This window comes from Sander lucioperca, chromosome 1 (assembly GCF_008315115.2).
Source record: "Sander lucioperca isolate FBNREF2018 chromosome 1, SLUC_FBN_1.2, whole genome shotgun sequence".
NCBI lineage: Eukaryota > Metazoa > Chordata > Actinopteri > Perciformes > Percidae > Sander > Sander lucioperca.
In genome coordinates, this window is record NC_050173.1 from 9,903,793 (window position 1) to 9,923,938 (window position 20,146).

Consider the following 20,146-nt stretch of genomic DNA (forward strand, 5'->3'; position numbering starts at 1 on the left):
TGCTGCTCTCAATGCACACAGAAATAGACAGTGAGCTAAAACAAGGACAATAAACCTGAACAAGGTAGCCTAAACATAAAATAAAATTGTACTACTGGCTGCTTTATATACATTTAGATCTGGCTTAATTTTAAGAGCCACAAGCCAAAAAAAGTTCAGAACCACAAGGGCCTTTTTTTTCTTAATTAGAGCACGCCCATTTGCACCACATGGTCTGTGCTCAACAACAACATTGGCTGCAGAGAAATGACTGGAAGGTGTCTAAAGAAGTTGTCTAGTCAAATAAATACAGCTGTCCGAGCCACTCCGCACTTCACCCGGTGAGCCTAAGCTAGAATCAGCGTGGTCACTTTGTGTGTTTGTAAGCAGGAGACTCAGCTTAAGGCTCTAAAAACCTGCCCGGCTTCTCTAACTGTGGTATCTAAACGGCTAGCTTGTTAGCTGACAGTGTGTTTATTGGCTAAAATGAACGGCCATCAGAACGGTTTCCATAACAACTCGCTCATTGATGAAGACTGCTTCCTCTTCACTTCTGAATCTGTCGGAGAGGGTCATCCCGGTAAGTTTGTAATCTGTAACGCCGCCTGACGCCGCCTTCACACTGGCAGTTGAAATCAGCTCCGATACGGCTTCAAACGACCCGGAAGTCATTAATTTCCTATGGAGATTCGCAGACTGCAAGCGAATGGGTCCGAACTGGGTCCGAACGAGTGCGGTGCGAAAAAAATCGTGTCAGCTGGTCATCCGGATGCGTTCAAAAATTGAACTCTTGCGAAAGGCTACGGACGGTTCCTATCCGACAATTCCAGCGTTGCTATGGTACTGATAAACAAACCTGCTAATGCTAATTAGTTAGCTAGCAACAGACATCGAACTATTGACATTATACCGCTATATCACATTTAACCGACGTGACATGTCAACGTCCTGGGCAACTTTTCTCCACGCAGCAGCCTCTCTATTTATATCTGTATAAGAGAGGTCATAGAGAATCGTACATTCAGACACTTATCAGTTGTTCTAGTCTCTGCCATTTTTGTGAGTCGCTTCCGAAGCTTAACGTTAACGTACCTGCTCATCCGTAACGGTACGTTACCTCTTAATACATCCATGCTCTGTAGTCTGTAACGTTAGCTACCTCTGTCAACACAATTAGAAAGTGGTTTCTCCTCCTGGTGTAAAAGTCGTCTAGCTACATGCGATTCAGATAAGAAAGATTCCGAAAAGAACTATAAACTAGTTTACAGTTTTTAAAGTTAAGTTGGACCGTTGCAATTGAATGCTAACAATACGGCGGGTAATTGCTAAAGGTAGCTACGTCAGCTAACGTTAGTCCCGTTGCGGTCATTAATGTATTGATAATGTTACGTAACGTTACGTATTATTGTCCGTGGAACTGTTGGTGCCTGTCAATCACATGAAGCTCCCATTGTTTTCTTAGATTAATTTACAACATGAGGTGGAGTGTTTTGTCTACCTAAGGTAACAGTACAGAGCAGCCATAAACAACGCCTCTTGTATTTTCTAATTCATTTTAAGTCAGACGGGATATGGCTAGCTATCATGGGCGTTTCATCATTTCATAGTCACCTAACTAGACGTGTGGCATACCTAGACTGTATAAAAATAGCTTGCATACCATGTGCTCTGTAGCAGCAGTAGGAGCGCGGGTTAGTTATTGAGTGGTATAAAGTGTGTTTATAATTGAGTAATAAACCTTTTAATGTACAATGAAAAAAATCTGTTTCTTGTGCATCAGATGTTTTAAAATGTGTTTATAATTGACTAAAAAACATTTTAATGTATAATGAAAAAAAATCCGTTTATTGATTTCCTAAGTACAGAGGGTTACTTATAGTGTAACATATTTTGAGCTTTGAAACTGCACTTTGACATAGAAAGTACGAATCATATGTAATTGTTTCCAGTTGATTCGCTACATCTTGCTAAATACGTATGCAGTCTAATACCACAATAAATCCTACTTTCAATGTTCAGTCTTTGTCAAAGCAGTTTTTAGAAGAGTAGATTCAGCCATATGGTCATTTTGGAGCCTGTAATCTGCGGTGCTGAGCGGTCAGGAGGTGGGATTTAATGCAGGGCTGTTGTATTAAGGTAGACCGCAACAACTGTGATTGGCCCGCTTGGCCGTGGCTTGTAGCCACACACACGCCGGCCCTGCTATTGTCTTAAAGTGATCCATGCAGACACCTATGCACAAGTATAAACTTAGTCCACTTAGCCTCCGCAGAGGTATAAATCCAGCTTTAGACTGTTTTTTTAGTTTTAGCTAGGTCTACCTAATAAACTGCCAACTGAGCGTAGCCTACATCTGTAACACACAACATTTTAATTTCAGAACTTAGCAGCCTGCCATACAATACACTGCAGTTTTCAGTGTTACATTGGGGCAGTGGGGGCAGCTCCATTGCAACAGATAATAGGCCTACCAGCAGTCCTAAATATACGTACTGCAGGGGCTACTGCTCAACTATGGGTGTAACGCAGTCATATACACACACTTGATAGTTTCAGGACGATTGAAGCACCTACAGAGATCTCTACTAATGATGTGCATGTGCATCAAAGTATCCCTTTACACTTGCACTGCATTTATTTAATTATGTATGACAACACAATAAGTCTTCTACAATTAGTACATATTTACCGATAAGCACAAGTGAGGCATTTCCATGAATTGTTTTTATGTGTTGAGTTCTGAAAAAATACTCATGTGTTACTCCACAGATAAGATTTGTGACCAAATCAGTGATGCCGTGTTGGATGCACACCTCAGACAAGACCCTGATGCCAAAGTGGCATGTGGTAAGTCTTTAGACAGCAATGCAGGCTGACCATAGAGTATTGATTGTTAAGGCATACATGTGCAAGCTAAAGCATTTAGGAAAACAGAGGTGAGGTCCAACCAATAATGTTATGTATTGAATCTTTTGGTTCCTCTATTGAGAAATGATTTCTGATGTACAGTATCTCTTATGGTTCCTGTGAGGTACACCCCGTTTCCACCTGTCATTAACATTCGTCCTAAATGATCAGATCACAAGTGGACCGCTCTAAGTACAGGTGAAAACACTCTTAGGACGCATTGAGATCCGATCACAAAAAACGCATTTGGAGGTGGTTTGAGCCGCATGTGTCCACATTGTTGTAGTAGTGGGAACGGGAATGTGTCCTCGGCCATATTAAAGACCGCCTACTCAACTGTGAGTGGAATTACGCAATCATTCAAAGTATTTCTCATGTCACAGAAACCACTGAGTGACTTGTGTGTTTAGGATGTCGTTATCATATACTGTAAGTGACATGTCTGTGTTTTTGTTTCTGTGCTGCCTGCTCTTGGCTGTTGCCTTGAAAATTCAGAAAGCTTGGAACTTGTAATTTCTTCTAGGGACTGTTTAAATGGCAATATAGCTACATTTGCTGTTTGTTTTATGGGCTTTGCCTTAACCTCAGGCTATTGCTTAGCAGACTAAACTTGTTTGACACATTAATTTTAATGGAACATGTGATGTCTCGACCACAGTTACTGCAGGTGAGTTGTTTTATACTATGTTGCAAAAAATATTGGCCCACAACGTCTGCTTTTAGGTTAATTATGTGCCTTATGTTTCACTGCTTGAATGCTGATGAGGTAGAAATATTGCAGCACACATTTGGTAATTTTGATTCTGCTGGAAAGGAAAGGCCATCTACCACAGATTAATTTGTTGTATCATCCAAAAGGGGATTGGGACTAACCGTTTACATCTGCATCAAGGCCTAAAGTTTTATATGGTTGCTTTAGATGTTGGTGATAGAGCTGCAACAATTATTCAATTCATTGGTCAAAAGAAAATAAATCACCAACTACTTTGATAATTGAAGTAAACTTAATTACCTTTAACCTCCTTTTGTTTTTAATGATCTGTTCTACTTAGTCTCACTTTCATCCATCACACTGCATGTCATTGTGTCCTCAGAGACTGTTGCTAAGACGGGGATGATCCTTCTGGCGGGGGAGATCACCTCCAGGGCCAACGTTGACTATCAGAAGATTGTCAGGGACACAATCAAACACATAGGCTATGATGACTCCTCCAAAGGTACAGTGATGAAAATAGTTACGTGCGAGATTCATGCAGTTAAAGCCTCTTCCTTAAATACAAACTTCAGCATTGCTCTGTGAAGTTAGTCAAGTTTGTGTCAGTGATTATTAAGATTTACATGTAGGATTGCATCATATCATCCAAAGGATTTCAGCAGTTCTATAGAAGTACAGTAATAGTAGCAAGGGTAGTAGTATTGTCCTGAATATCTAGTGAGAATTAGGGTGTTTTCACACCTATACTTTGTTTGCTTTGGTCCGAATCAGTTGATGAGTTTGTAAACTTAGAGCGATTACCCCTTGGTTCGCTTTCGTTTTCATGCCTGAAGAATCCAAAATGCGAGAGAAACACTGCAAGCTGTGTACAGTTTGCATGTTCTGCCACATCGCAGATTGCAAAGCACACCTGACTACAGGAGACATTATCTCAGACTTATCAGCGTATACTGTATATAGTTGCTGCGGTTCGGGGTCGTTCTCACCACAAACAAAGCACACCAGAGTTCGATTGAAAGAGTACTGAGACCATCTCATCAAGCTGGTCCCGGTACGCTTGTTTGGTCCGCTTTTGGTGCGCACCCGAGTGCGATTGCTGCATTTTCACCTGCCCAAACGAACCGCACCAGCGGGGCAAACAAACTCCAGTGCGATTTAACCGAACTAAACAAGGCAGGTGTGAAAGCGCCCTTATTCATATAGTGGACTATATGCAACGTGATCCCACGTTGCATTATAAAAAGTAGTGATCGATAGTAAATAACTATGAGCTAACTATCATTATGCACTGTGAAGACTGAAAAAAGCTAAATTTAGAAGCCCTTTGAGTGTGAGTGACCAGAGCTCTGTCTGAAATTGCTTTGTGATTTCCCTGTAGTGAGTAGTGAGTAAGAATGACATTAAAGTAGCTGATAGCCTAGAAGCAGTTAGGCTACCTGTTCAGGAGGCACCGATTGTTATGTCCTGTTCCAAGGTGGTGTCCTGTTGCCGCCTTGGTTTAATGAAGAAAATCCTTTAACTTTAGTCAAGTGAATAGTTTAATTTCACATTACTCAATTGTGAATGAGACAAATGTACACAGATGTGATGAGACCGATTTAGATCAGAATCAGAAATACTTTAATAATCCCAGGGGGAAATTTATTATTGTTACAAACTCCAGATATACAAACAACATATATTATACAGACAACATATAATATATATATATATGTTAACATATATATTAGGAACAATATATATATATATATATATATATATATATATATATATATATATATATATATATATATATATATATATATATATATATATATATATATATATATATATATATATATATATATAAGATCAAATGTACAGTATTAATGTGCCATGTTGTTAATGTTGACATGTAAACTGCAAGAGTTTTTTTTTAATGAAGTGCATATTTGAAGGAGTATTGACATGTGAAACGGTTGACTCTGTTGTCTTGTTCTACAGGCTTTGACTATAAGACCTGCAATGTGCTGGTGGCTTTGGAGCAGCAGTCCCCCGACATTGCTCAGGGTGTTCACATGGATCGAAAAGAGCAGGATGTGGGAGCCGGTGACCAGGTTGGGCGGTTCATATATTTATGTTTGAGTTTGACCCACAGCTTTAACTGTAGCTAGAAATGTGTTATTTTGACCTGTATTTACTGTATGCTGTGATTTGTGACTGCACCTCTCACAGGGTCTGATGTTTGGATATGCCACTGATGAGACTGAGGAGTGTATGCCCCTCACTATTGTCCTGGCTCACAAGCTCAATGCCAAGATGGCTGAATTGCGCCGAAACGGAACGCTGCCGTGGCTCGGACCCGATTCCAAAACTCAGGTAGGACAAGGAAATGGTGCCTCCGCTTCCACACAGTCCATTACGTAGAGAATAAAACACTGAAAACACTGTATTGTAGGTTGTCGTTGTTACCTCTTGGAATAATTGATTTGAATGTGCTTTCTTTCGAAATATACATTTTTAAAGACAGCATTCAGAGACATATCGTTACTACTGTAGATGAGCTGCAATGATTATTTTCATTATCTGTTGATATTTTTTCATAGGTTATAAGATGTCAGAAAATGGTAAATGTCAATTTAAGAAAAGTTCTCAGAGCCTATAGTGACGTCTTTAAGTGGCTTGTTCTCTCTGACTTAACCAAAAACCAAAGTTATTCAATTCATTTAATTCCATATAAAACAAAGAGAAAAAGCAAATTCTTACATTTCACAAGCGCAAACAAGTGAATGTTTGCTTCATTTAAACATCACACTTTTTCCTGTCCTGCATTATCATTACTGACACTCAATGTAAAGAACAGACACTAATCTCTTTAATCCTGTTGCCTTTACAATATTGATTAATCATTGTTTTATTTTGTTGTTTTTTTCCCCTCAGGTGACTGTTCAGTACAGACAGGACCGAGGCGCCATGGTGCCATTGCGTGTCCACACCATTGTGGTCTCTGTGCAGCACGATGAGGCTATACATTTGGACGAGATGCGCAGATGTCTGAAGGAGCACGTGGTGAAAGTGGTGGTTCCCGGTGGCTACCTTGATGATGAAACCGTATACCACCTGCAGCCCAGTGGACGCTTTGTCATTGGAGGACCACAGGTGAGACAAGAACACCTTTAAAACTCTGTACCTCTTTAGTTCTCCTGCACAGTCGCACCAAGAGAATTACAATTAACAGATCCATTTAAAAAAATGTGGATTTTATTGAACACATATTGTCCAAGTCTTGAGATCTTGTAATTACATTATTGTACATTCCCATAATAATAATAATAATAATAATAATAATAATAATAATAATAATAATAATAATAAAGCTGTTTTTAAATGCTTCGGTCAGAATGAACAAAATCATGCAAAATGTATTTGTCTCAAATAGACCTCAAAGTCCTGTGTTTCTTCCCACAGGGTGATGCTGGTCTGACTGGGCGTAAGATCATTGTCGATACTTACGGGGGTTGGGGTGCCCATGGAGGCGGAGCCTTTTCTGGGAAGGACTACACAAAGGTAGATCGCTCTGCTGCCTATGCTGCCCGCTGGGTGGCCAAATCTCTGGTGAAAGCTGGGCTCTGCAGGCGTGTGTTGGTCCAGGTGAGTGTACAATATATCACAGTGTTAAAGTGATACCTTATACCCAAATCTATATTACAGTATCAAAGACTCAACGACCTGTAAACTTGAAGGTGGCTATTAAAAGTTGGTAGTTTCTTACTCGCAGAGAGCAGCAACTGTGGTCAGCTTGAATAATTTGCTCACACAACATCCTTTTGTCTGTCAGATTCCACTACAAGAGTGGTTTGTGAAGTTGTTCTTGCGCTGAAAACTTTTCTTAAACTTACTTTAGGTAGCCTATGCTATTGGAATTGCCCATCCACTCTCAATTTCCATCTTCCACTATGGGACCTCCCAGAAGAGTGAGAAGGAGCTGCTGGAAATTGTGATGAAGAACTTTGACCTCCGTCCAGGAGTTATTGTGAGGTATCCTGGGGTGTCAAATTTCAGATTTTAGCTACTAAATATTCAGTTAAGATCCCCACAATACACATTTTACACATCATTTCTATAAATTATTATTTTGTTTCTGTCTCAGTGATCTTGACCTGAAGAGGCCCATCTACCAGCGCACAGCAGCTTATGGTCACTTTGGTCGTGACGGCTTTCCATGGGAGGTGCCCAAGATGCTGAAATACTGAACCCCTCCTCTAATCTCGAATCAAGCGGGTCTTAGGTGTACTACAGATTAACCTGTCTACTTTCCTCCTTTCTCCTCCACCTCCCACCTCTTCCTTCCTCACACACAAACACAGCCACAGCCTCTACTTCATGAAAATATGCTCTTTGTCCACATGTTAGTAGTGTACACTTCTTTGTGAGATAAAAGGATTTCAGTTGCAGATATTAAATTGAACAAGCATGTTGGAAAAATTGTTCGTACAGATTTGAGCAGTGCTGCCAGCTTTATTTATCTTTGTTCTGGCAGCTCGCCTCATTTTTTTGTATGTTTAATGGTCATCTATTTTCCTGACACTGCTAGTTAAGAGTGGATTAACTTAACATATTTAAACCATATTTATTGCAGATTTCCAAAACAACAACATGGGTATTCACCAGTATTGATGGTGATTTGTAAGCCATGTGTGGTATTCCAAAGCTTTTAAATTCAGAATCTCACTGCAGTTTAGTTGTAGAAGGGATTAGTAGTTGGCATCCTCTGTTGCTTTTTCTTTAATGGCAACATTTCACCTAACTTTGTTGGGTTTATGGCAGTTTAACATTGCAAACACATCAGCTCTGTTCCCCTCACACCCTCACCCTCTCTCTTTTTGAAATTTTGATGGCACAAATAGGGTTAAACACTCATCGATTCAATCTGCTCATTTTGTTTCTCACATCTTTTCAGTTTGTGCTGTCCCTTAAGGCCATTATATTTCTGACGTTTTACAGAGAAGTCAGAAGCTGCTAATTACCTTGTGGTTATGTTGGGCTGCATCATGAAATCACTCCATTTTTTTGTAATTTATTTTGTTGGTTCAAATGTCATGTGAATGTTCCAAATGATGTTAAATGTGTCAATGTTCTACTGACCAAGATAAAGGCATGGGACAGTACTCCCTCACCCTTCCTGAGAATGACTCTGGGTGTAGCTACAGAGAAACCCAGCTCAGTCGCCTCTGGGCAGGGGCTGCCTTCATCTCATGGCAACATTGTACTTGAAATAATTTATAGAATGGTGTTTAACTATTGTGGGATCTAACAAGGAAGGACACTTTTTTTCACTCAGTATAGTCCTGACACCTTTTAGTCTCACCTGCACACAATGTGAAAGGTGGATTGGCATGGAAGAACATGAAGAGTAGAGCCACAGACAGACCAAGACAAAGAGATGAGAGGCAGCACACAGTCAGCTTAGTGAATACAAGATGGTATTACTGTTCTCGTCTTCTCAGCAGAGTTAGTTTTACACACACAAAGAAGTGGGATCACAATGTGTTGCTGTTATGTTCGAATCTTCCACTGGAATTGCACAGCACATTGGTTCATAGAGATACCAAAAGTGGAAAAAGCCTCTATATACAAGGTTTTATAGGCAGTAGTTCCAAAATGAATGTTTTTTTTTTTTTTTGTATTAATGTATTTGTATTTAAAACATTATATCCAATGGGCCATGGATGGTACAAGTCATATTTTTTCACGATCCGGGTTTGTCAAGTTTGCCCCTCTCCTTGTTGTTTTAAGAACTTATAAAGAATGCAGATAAAGTGAAAAAAGATGTGTGCCAGATTTAACCCCAAGATTTTGTGAATTCACAATATATGCTTTCCCAGTTGCCCCCTTGACTTTACTCCTAGATGTGTATTCTCACAATGTAGTTGCAGAGTTGAGGCTAAGCCAGCTGTAAGCCTGAGTGAGGTTGGTATTCACTTAATCACAGTTGGTACTTGGTCTGATCTGTGTGCAAATTGAGTCGGTCTAAAAATCATCCTGCAGCTAGGTGGCACTGTGTCCTTGAATATTATACTGAAATACATTTTCTTCTACTACTCTAACACTAATAGTTTGGGTCCTCTGGCATCACCTTGTGGTTCTTTGAGTTTACTGCAAAGAAACCTCAGCCATGAGCCATAGAGCGGTGCTGAGCATTTTAGATTATGGCCGAGTGATCATCCAGTAAAATTACTTAACCTCCCTCCCAAAGATTTCTTTAAAAATTACATTTGTATCCTTTGCTCATCCACAGACGAGACAAATGATTGGTTGGTGTTGTACAGAGAAACCAGCTTGTTTACATCGTCTCCTGTGGGGGTGTTGAGGAGAGTTTTTCCTCTGTTAAATCATTTCTTTAAGGATTAGAAGTTAGTCTGTCAGTGTGGTTGCTGAATGTGTAAAAGTGCCTTTTCTCATTTTTTGCAATGCCCCTATCCCCTGCCCCCAAATATTGGAACCCCAACCCTAGTAGACCCTAAGGTTGCAAAATCTCCTTCAATGATTCATACTGAGGAGTCTGATCAGTTGAGTTTCTCTTTCAACCCCTTTTAAAAAATAAACTGCGCTATTCCTTGTGCTCATTGGCTGTGCTTTTAGCTATTTATTTTGTATCATAAAGCAGATTCCATGACATACATACATATGACCCTTAATAAGTTAAAATGATCATTTCAACAGGTTCTTTTGTAAATGAAAATGGTAAAACATGAAGGCAGAAGTAGGTATTAGTATAAAAAGCTATGAAGATGATCACTTCCTGTAGAATATAAGTTCATTGACACAAAACCATGAGATTAGTTTCGGTTCTGGCTTTCATACTACTTCTACAGTGTTTTGATTACCAGCAGCAGTATAATTACATACACCTTTACACTCATTAATGGAGTTTTTGTTCTATAAAAACACATTCACTTTCCTTTTGAAACCACTAATACTAAAGTTCAGGTTCAGAAACCATTACCACTTAAATTGGACTTACTATCACCAGGTTTGGGATTTTAACCTGTAAAAAGAGCTGCCTACAAAATAGTGTGCTGTAATGGCATATGCATGCCAGTGTTTGACAAATGAATACACAGTAGATAAATCTGAAATTTAAAAAAAACACCTTTTAATGGCAGAAGAGAAGACCAAGCCAGTGATGTTTACTTAACACATTTATTCAGATAATTCTCCTGAGATCATCTGACTGTGGTAAAGATTACAAGAGGAAGCTTAAAAGCAGATGAAGCTATGAAACTATATATAGAATGGAGATTTGTATCAAGTATACAGAACAGTTTTCCCTTTTAAACTAATCATCCAACTTTCTGATCCTACAGTTGAGCTTTCATATCTTTTCAACATTCCTTTTACTCCTGAAGTTCAAATAATCCTTTTGTCCATGATATTTTATCAAGCTAATTCCTTGTTTTCTTCACTCAGTGCATACAGTACATGCAATGCCCAATCAAAAAATACAGTAAGATTTCAAATCAGTATTTGGAAAAAATGCTATCGGATGGAATGCCACAGGTGTCAAGCAGTAAGAGAAATAATTGCAATGTGACTTTAAAAGATCTGGGTTGTCCATGAGGACACTGAGGTTGACTCGGTGACTTTTATGTCCCACCCTGAAAAGACAAATTCGGAGATATTTGATATGGCGTTGTGTGTTCTATTTTTAATAACATGGAATTAAGTACTCACAAAATTGCCATAAAATTCCACCTACCTTACATCTTAAAGTGTGTCGAGAGGCTTCCAGGCATATCTCTGACAGTAGAACACGGTCTGCGAAGAGTAGACAAGACAAAGTGCAAACGTTATCACTACTGAGCATTCAGAAGCTAAACAAGTTTACAGCTTGATAGTATTTCACTTACGCCACATCTCAGGGCAGTCTTCATGTCTCTGCACCTGTATGTTGTCAAAGTGCATTGGTCTGAGAGTGGAAGAAAAAAGGCTATTTGAATGATAATTGATTTGTTGATAGACAGAAAATCAATTCATTTTGATAATTGATTAATCATCCATTATCAAGTAAACATTTGCTGGTACCAGCGTTTAAATAAAATGTGTGGCAAGCCTGTTCTGTTTTATATAATTGTAAATTGAGAAGAGCTATCTCACAGTGGCCCTTTTAAATGGTCAAACAGGTGTCAAAAATAAATTAACTCAAGCATTCAATGTAGGTGTACCAGTTTGGGGTACTTATAGTATTTTCCTGCTTGCTCACTGGCACAGTTTATACTAAGGTTAACATAATGGAACAGAGCCATCATTAATGTTATTAGTTACAACTGTGCTCTTTGGATGGATAAAGCAAGTAATTTAAAGATGGGGCTTTGTACACATCACTGAAGGAGAGGGAGACTGACCTACAAGAGGAGCCTCTTGCCCTTTACACAGCTGGATGAGAGAGCAGATGGCCTGAGGGGTGGCGTAGCTCAGGATTGCCTCCAGCACCGTCTTGCTGAACTTGCCAATGACCGCTTCACACTGATCTTGGTAGGTGGAGGGCAAAATATGACAAATCTCCTCCAGCAGCTTGATCAAAGCATCCTGCAAAAGTAGTAGAGAGGAAGGTGCATTATGTTGCCCAAAAGTCGTCAGTGCTGTGTGATTTAGGTGTCTACATGGGTGTGTGGGTGTGCAGGACAAAGAGATTTTGTGTTTCTTCATATGCACGTGTGTTCCTTCACTGCATGAGTGTAACTCACCTCAGTCCTTTCTTTAGGCAGGAAGTCCTCCAAAGTCTTGATGAGAAGAATGCAGAAGGTACATTGTGTTGTGGGCTGCACCTGATTGACACAAACAGCAGAGAGAGTAAAGCACAAAGAGCCTTTCCATACATGATATTCTTTTCAAATGTGTCCCTTTCACTTGGATTTTACTGACATTTTCACTGGTCACAGCAACCTGAAGGGTCTCCTTGACAAAATAGCGGAGCATCTTCTCCTGCTTTTCCCAGGAGCCACAGAGCCCGATGAGTTTGCAGACCTCTGCTGGTTTCTACAGAGATAGAGATGTGTTGAGAATAGAACCATCAGTAGCATCAGAAACACACCGACAGCAAAGACTACAGAACACACCATTACTATTTTACTGCTGATCTCATTCTGGGAAACTCAACCCAGACGATTAATCCAGCATGCTACTTACTACAACACCAGCAATGAAGTTGATGGCCACTGGAAGCATCTTCTCCACCTCTTCTTTGCAGATTTTGGCAGTACTAGCTGGTCCAGGCAGGTGGTCACACATATTTTCAATGCCATTCATGATCTTTTTCTGAAATAAAAGGTTAGGTGTGTGGTGTTTAAACTGGTCCTCAGGACAATGGGCTAGGTATGGGTATTAATCTAAACATGATCATTGATTTTATGCAACAGTATTCCCTCTGCTAACTAAAATCAAAGGCCAGATGATTGAGTGAACAGTACTAAATAGGCCTACTACTGTTGATAACAGCATACCATTTTGTAAGTAAGTAAAATATTTCCTGCCAAGATGGATTTGGAGCTGTACAGATGTACAGGACATGCAGAGGTTGCAAAACATGAAAAAAGACAATAGGATAGTGCATCATCATCATCTTTGAACAGGTGCAGTGCAAAGCCAGTTGGATTACAGCTGGTCAAAATCACCCTTTAAAAGAAGAGTTTTAGCTTTTACCTTGAGGCTAAAACGTAAGCTGCCTAAGCAACAGGCATAAAAACCTATGTTTTGAAACTTAATTATTTTTTATAGCAAAATAGTTTATTTTGTTAGACTTAATTTTCTAATTTCTTAAATCTGTGTTTGTTTTTTTTCATGACAGTGAAGCAGTGCTTAATTTGTAAAGTGGGAGGTCCAGGAGCGCAGAGGGGGGGTCAGCGCTTGTGTCACTTGACGTGCAGCGCCGCGCTGTTGAAGTGCCTCCCCTCCCTCCGTCCCTCTCCCCCGTCTGTCTTACCCTGAAAATTCACCTCAAAACGCATCGAAAATGCAAACACAAGATTTTTGTGGAACTTCAATGGGGAATTAAGACTGACAAGACAGATAACAACATTGAACACTACACAAACAGTAATTTATTTCCAACGTCGGAGGTGCCGGAACATGTTCCGGCGTGTTCCAGCTCAAATTAAGCCCTGCAGTGAAACTATTGCCAGTCCCCGCCTATCCCTTGTCAGCCAATCCCGTACCTCCTATCAGGCTCATCGACGGTTCGGTTAGCTAGCTAGCTCAGAAGAAATTAAAAGAGAAAACTATTTTTGGTTTTCACTGAGTTGTATCAGAGACTGTTTTGAATTGATTTAAAAGTAATTCTCTGCCGTTAACACCAGCTTTCAATTCAATACCAAATAAAAGTCTAAGCCACACAAGCTGGATAGCGGGCTAGGTAACGATAGCATCTGTAGCGACTGACGGAACAACAAATTGTAACCTTAATAGGCAAATGCGCACCTTGAATTTACACATTAAAAGTGCTTGTTTTGCCACTGACAAAACAAGCACTGATTATTATTCTAAGTGTCTGACAACATTGTGGAAAGATCATTTTTGTTTAAAGGTGCTGTAGGTAGAATTGTGAAGATCCAGGACTTAGCCAAAAAATTTGAACATCGACAACTTCTCAGTCCCTCCCCCCTTTCCGCTAAAGCCCAAAACTGTCTCCTAAGCCCCTCCCCCCACAAGGGAGAATGAATGCGTGTGCATGAGCAGTGATTGACACGCAGTTAGACACCCCCCCTGGCCCTGATTGGTGCATCTGAACAGGGAGCGGTGGAGTTTTGCAAATCGCACTTCAGGCTGTAGGTGGTGCCAGAGGAGCCAGATTATTTTTTAAATTACCTGCTTCATGTAGTTCTACTCGAACATAGGGTCAGTTTCAGCAAATATGACATAAAGTTAGTTTTAGTTTTTTTTTAAGTTAAAGTCTTACCTACTGCACCTTTAAAATGAAGTTTGGCAATGGCATTTGGGTCTGTTCCTGGTTAAACAAAAACGATCTTACTCTTTAACAAAAATGTCTATCTCTGTAGGGACCCTTTCCCTAATGTTGTCAGAACCTTACAATAACAATCTGAGCCTGTCAGTGGCAAAAAACAAAACTTTTAGTGGACGGAAATTGACGGTGTACATTTGTCCCATAGGATTTATTGCAGCCCGGTTTGTAGCTTTTTACAGCGTTTTGCTCTAAACTGGACCAATTTAAAATATTTATAAATGATTGCTAATTAATTAAAATATTTAACCATTTATGTATGTTTCCTTTATGTGACATTAAGTTATTTGTTCATATGATTATTATTATTATCATAGTCCATTTCTTATTCATGCCTTTAACACTATTTATGTGAGACCAGTCAATATGAAATTCCATGCACCCTGAGTGGTATCTAACCATGCAAATGTGGTAGTTTAGTTGTATGTGATGGGATTTGTTTTGTGTTATTTATACAAAGTAACAGGTCTTATGTTGTACACTTTTTGCTGTTGCATCTTTACACTTTGCCTTGTGAAGCACTAGATAACATTAGTAAATTAAATATGACATGGTATAATCACAGATCGGAGGCAATTTTTTTATTTTTTATTCACAGTCCAAATCCACTGTTCTCACCAAAATGGTGAGTGGTGATTGTCTTTCTATAATGATGTGTGACTCAAAATAGTTAATAAAAACCACAGAAATGAATCCGATTTAAGTTTTCTCTCTTCTGACTCAGATGGAACTCCCTACAGAGGAAAGAGGATCTTTGAGTTCACGTGAGAAACAAACTGCCTGTGAAATTTCATTTAAACTTTCGTTAGACAATATAAAATAGGAAGTGGCAAAGCATTAAATAATGAAAAGGGCATTCATTTATTGTGTGTGCTTGAATACCACCGTATGCATGGCTGATTAATTATTTGCATCACTGAATGCGAAGAATGTGCTTCAACTGATAAGAGAACAGGTGGAATTTAAAGTGATTTATTTTTTTATTGAAAACTATTCAACCAAAGATCTTAGCAAGCCATGGAGATAGCACATTGTGTTTTTTAATATTGACTTATGAATATGCACATACACACTATCAATAATAATGATATCAGTGAGAACAAATATTAATCCTCTGGAATTCTTTTGCTTTTTATTCAACTATTGTACTCACCTGGAGGTCTGCATTGGAAAACAGGTCAGCAAGGAGTTCAAATATCTGGGTGCAGTCCTGGCAGACATCCCCAGTCTGAGTATAGTCAGTCACATGATAAAAGTAAATCAACACTTTAACTGATTTGACCTCTTACACAATCCAGGTGCCTCGTTCTAAGTTGTTATATTTAATGTACATTGTGTTTTATGAGGAAGAAACTTGTGTATGACTGCATCAGTTCTGCTCAAGAGTGAAACATGTACCAGAAGGAAGAGACTTCCTGATTTTGAAGAAATTCAAATCTCAGTTCTCTCTGTGAGAAGACAACTATTTTTTATACATGTGTCGCATTGCTTTTCATTACCTTGAGTGCAGTTTCAATAATCTCAGGGTTTCTCTTAAAGAATCGAACAATTGTGTTGGAGTACCATATTGTTGTGTATAGCACCATTATTACGCCTCCAAAATAGCAGTGGTGAAAAGTAACTATGTACATTTACTAAAGGTATGCACTTTTTAAGGCACTTGTACTCTTCTAGAGTGTTTCCATTACATGCTACTTTTATACTTCTACTACTAGAAGTATTGTACTTTTTACTCCACTACATTTATTTGACAGATATAAATACTAGTTACTTACAGATTAAGATCTTACATAAAAAAAAATATATGATGAGTTTACAATACATTGTTTTAAACCAGTTGTTCCCTACATTTTTGCTTTTGAACCCATATAATAAAACAGTGTCTGGTTGGGGCCTCTTGAGATCAAGAGTTGAAACTAGCTCAACCTCCACCAGTTACAACAGTAAAATGCTAATTATGTATTGGTGCATCAGTATTAATAGTCTATTATGTCCTATATAATAATATATCATATATTATCAAAGGAGCAAACCATATAGTTTTACTTTGATACTTAAACTACATTTTGCAGATAATAATTCTGTACTTTTACCCAAGTAGGATTTTAAATTAAAGACTTGTAATGGAGTACTTTCACTCTGCTTTATTGGTAGTTTTACTTTAGTAAAGGATCTAAATACTTCCTCTACTACTGCAATATAGGGTGATAAATGCATTATAACATACAATTTTTGTACACAATATACAAAATGCTTTCATAAACTATATCTAGGAATTCATGGGAGATCCTTCATTTCTTTATAATTTCATTCTTAAAATGATATTTGTTGTTTGGTAAGTCATGTTTCAGGAAGTTCTAGATATGTAACATACAACCTGCACATCAAAATGTTTGTGTTTTGTTATTTGTGTTTTGAATGCAAAATATTATTTTGTCATAAGAAATCAAATTCATAAACTTACTGCTCTCAGGGCACCTGGAACATTTTGCAAGCCATCGACATTAAGAGCTGAAGTCAGAGCTGCAGGGGGTAAAATTCATCATTAATAATCCTCATCGTAATATCTCTGATCACTTGACTTTTTTAAATATTCACTTCATAATTAATCATCTTAGTAAAATGAATTATAGTCTCACCACAGCCTTCAAGACAAACGAAGAGAAGCAAAGCAATCTTGAGCGAGGCCATCCTCTGTTATTTTCAGGCTTTTAGTTGAATGTCTGTCTTCCCTCCTGAGGTCTGTACAGGGAACTGAGAGCACAGCTTATATTTGACAGGGCCCACCTGCCACTTATATCTCCCACCAACCAGATGCTAGTGTGATAAGACTATTTTTTTTAGCATAGAGGAACTGTTTTTTTTTCTCAGTCCCTCAATAAGCTAATATTAGTCAAGTTTCAGATTCAGTTCCTCACATCAAGGTGTGAAAACTTGATGTTGTTCAGATGTGTTTACAGATGTACTGTAATTATATTTAAAATATACAGTGGCTACATTGTTTCAAGTTTGGTTCATTCTAGCTGAGAACAGTGACATATTTTACAGGTTTACTTGTATAATATCAGCCACTCCACTATAAATGTTCACTCAAGTATTTCTTAGGACAATCAGAGTTGGTGTTATGGTGAAAAAGGCTGTGTTGCCTTGGCCCTGTTGTGGAGGAAAACAGCAGCACAGCTCCACATTATCATTTCTAGTACTATTTAAAACCATAACTTACTATATATACACCTTCCAGCACCACTTAAGATAATAGTTGTTTCACCACACCTCAGTTTTGGTCAGAGAAACTCAAGTAAGACATAATAATAACGCTGCTTCAAAACACCCCCCTCAGCTTTCCAGAAATTGCAATGTATAAAAAAAAATAACTAAAGAAAACATGTAAGGCAGTCAGTACCACCTTAAATCTCATCATCGGATGTTTGTGGAACACACCTTTCATTCTGAATGGGCTTCTGTACTTTCAAAGCTGTTTACCTCTGGTTATAGGTTACTCTTTTGAAGTGTATTTGTACATTTAAAGCCCTACAATTTCAGCGATTTCAACCCTTTTTCTTCAAAAGCAGTGTTATTTTATTAAGTTAATCTTAAGAGTAACCACTGACCACCCGACCACATTGTCAGACATGGCCATATTACTCTGGCGACTCCTATTGGTAGCTTCAAATAACACATTGTGGCAGAGAGCAATGCATGTAACTACCTTCCTGTCCCATTTAGTTGACCTGGGGACACTTAGATTGATGGGCTGAAAGCAACACAGAGAGTGCACTAGTTTTAACTGCATTAGCCTCATTTGTCTATAAAACCTTTGCTATTAGAATAATTTGAAAGATGCTATAAACACAGATACAAATTCAAGAGGCTTTAACATTTTATTAGGGATGGCAATACCCATCTGTCTGCCTGTCCACTACTTTGATCTAGACTAAAATATCTTAAAAACTATTCAATGGATTGCTGTAAAAAACATTTGCCTCCCAGAGGAGGACTCCTACATATTTTGGTGATCATCTGAATGTTCCTCTGTGTTTTATGTGAAATGTCTCCACAACAATTCGATGAATTCCCATGAAATTTGCTTTAGACATTCATGTCCCCCTCAGGATGAATTATAACTTGTGATCCCTTAACCTTTCATCTGACGCAATCATCAGGTCAACATTTTAATTTGTCAAATAGTTTGGTTCATGATCAAATTTATTTTTAACAAAGGAAATGGTGATGGTTCACCGCCGGCGCATAATGTATCTTACTGGTTTAATAACCAGTGAGACACACAGAGCAGGGAGGACCTGGACCTTCTCAATCAGGAACGGAATCGGATGGAGTGACACAATTAAAACCCTGGTGATGCTATTCTGGCTGGGAAATGGGGCATCATACAGGATGGTCCCCTGAGTGTTTGTAATCCATTGTTCCACTATCCACGCGTCGTCCACAGAGTCACTCAGGAGTAGGTGGCCATTCGCCACATGGTCATCCACCTCCCAAAGACCCTGGAAGACCTGGAGGCAGTATCCCTTGGGTTTACAGGGCTGGCAAGACACACAGCCTTCATGAGAGCAGCTGGAGCAATCAACGGCTGCCATGTCCGGTTCAAACCACCCAGCAGCCCTAATAGTGCTAAAGGAACAGCTAAATGTTTCCTTTATTTATCCGGCAGGCTTTTTGTGACCGACCATCAGGGCCGCTTCATTAACACCTACTGTATGTGTACTGACTAAACAGTGCTCTGCCATACAGCAGGTCTACTCTCCTCCAGGGCACTTCATCCTCGCAGATGGAGGGTATCTGTGCCTCCAACAGCCACTCCCCTTCATCTCTGCTTACAAGAGGCCAGAACAAGGTGTGGGAGACCAGCGCGCCAACTACCATCTTTCCAGGGCACGCTCCATTATAGAGCGTGCTTTTGGGAGGTTGAAGACCATATCCGGGGCCATCTTCCTGCAAGCGCTGGAGGTGCACCACATCTTTGTACCTCATGTAATCACTCAACAGGATTTTGTAGAGTATTGAAAAAAGAGTGAATTAAACAGGATGATTTCAAGAGGTATTATTTCTTTTTCTTTTTTTTTACCATATTATAATTTCAGGTCCTAGCAGCATGTGTCGTCCTGCATAACATCTGCCTTAGGGCTGGTGACATTGTTGCCCCGAAGCCTCTGTTAGTACACTTTTATCATCTCACTTACTATAGATTAACTGACTGTCTTTTATTATTGCTTTGTAATTTTCTTTTGCTTATAGGGTATTTTTTCATAATAATAGTTTTTACTGTCATTGTAAAGATAATTTTCTTATTTATTAGGTCATTATTGCATTGCTAGTAGTTGTTAGAAACCCTAGCTGCAAACCAAATGTCATCCTTATCAGGTTAATCTTGTTCTACTTGACTGATTCTCTGTTTTTTGTTTCCTCAAAAGCTTTGTGTTTTGTCTCATCTGTGCCTGCTGCTTGGTGAATGTGTTCTGACTCAATCTAGTGAATACATATTCTAGTGTGTATTCACTAGAATCATTACAGGGATTACAAGTTAAAGT

The 20,146-nt window shown here is 39.0% G+C and overlaps 2 protein-coding genes across 5 annotated transcripts; one reads left to right on the forward strand and one right to left on the reverse strand.

The window, feature by feature from the left end:
• The first annotated feature begins 217 nt into the window (after positions 1-217).
• Positions 218-12,284, forward strand: mat2aa (methionine adenosyltransferase II, alpha a). Of its 2 annotated transcripts, XR_004895365.1 has the most exons (10): positions 218-559; positions 2,749-2,826; positions 3,981-4,103; positions 5,585-5,697; positions 5,816-5,959; positions 6,521-6,739; positions 7,049-7,231; positions 7,485-7,618; positions 7,731-8,136; positions 12,273-12,284. XR_004895365.1 is itself a non-coding variant. In XM_031277927.2 (9 exons), the coding sequence occupies exons 1-9, from the start codon at positions 466-468 to the stop codon at positions 7,831-7,833; spliced, it is 1,191 nt and encodes a 396-aa protein (XP_031133787.1). In that variant the 5' UTR covers positions 218-465; the 3' UTR covers positions 7,834-9,249. The 2 variants fall into 2 exon arrangements, 1 of the variants encoding a protein (XP_031133787.1); XM_031277927.2 differs by lacking the exon at positions 12,273-12,284 and having other exon boundaries at positions 7,731-9,249.
• On the reverse strand, positions 10,715-17,389 carry LOC116035033 (prosaposin-like). Of its 3 annotated transcripts, none has more exons than XM_031277929.2 (10): positions 17,237-17,389; positions 17,062-17,120; positions 15,751-15,825; positions 12,770-12,898; positions 12,506-12,619; positions 12,328-12,408; positions 11,986-12,169; positions 11,491-11,549; positions 11,347-11,398; positions 10,715-11,238 (listed from the first exon to the last, which is right to left on the reverse strand). In XM_031277929.2, the coding sequence occupies exons 1-9, from the start codon at positions 17,286-17,288 to the stop codon at positions 11,348-11,350; spliced, it is 804 nt and encodes a 267-aa protein (XP_031133789.1). In that variant the 5' UTR covers positions 17,289-17,389; the 3' UTR covers positions 10,715-11,238; position 11,347. The 3 variants fall into 3 exon arrangements, with proteins under 3 accessions (XP_031133789.1, XP_031133788.1, XP_035849049.1); XM_031277928.2 differs by having other exon boundaries at positions 11,340-11,398; XM_035993156.1 differs by having other exon boundaries at positions 11,336-11,398.
• Between the last annotated feature and the right edge of the window lie 2,757 nt (positions 17,390-20,146).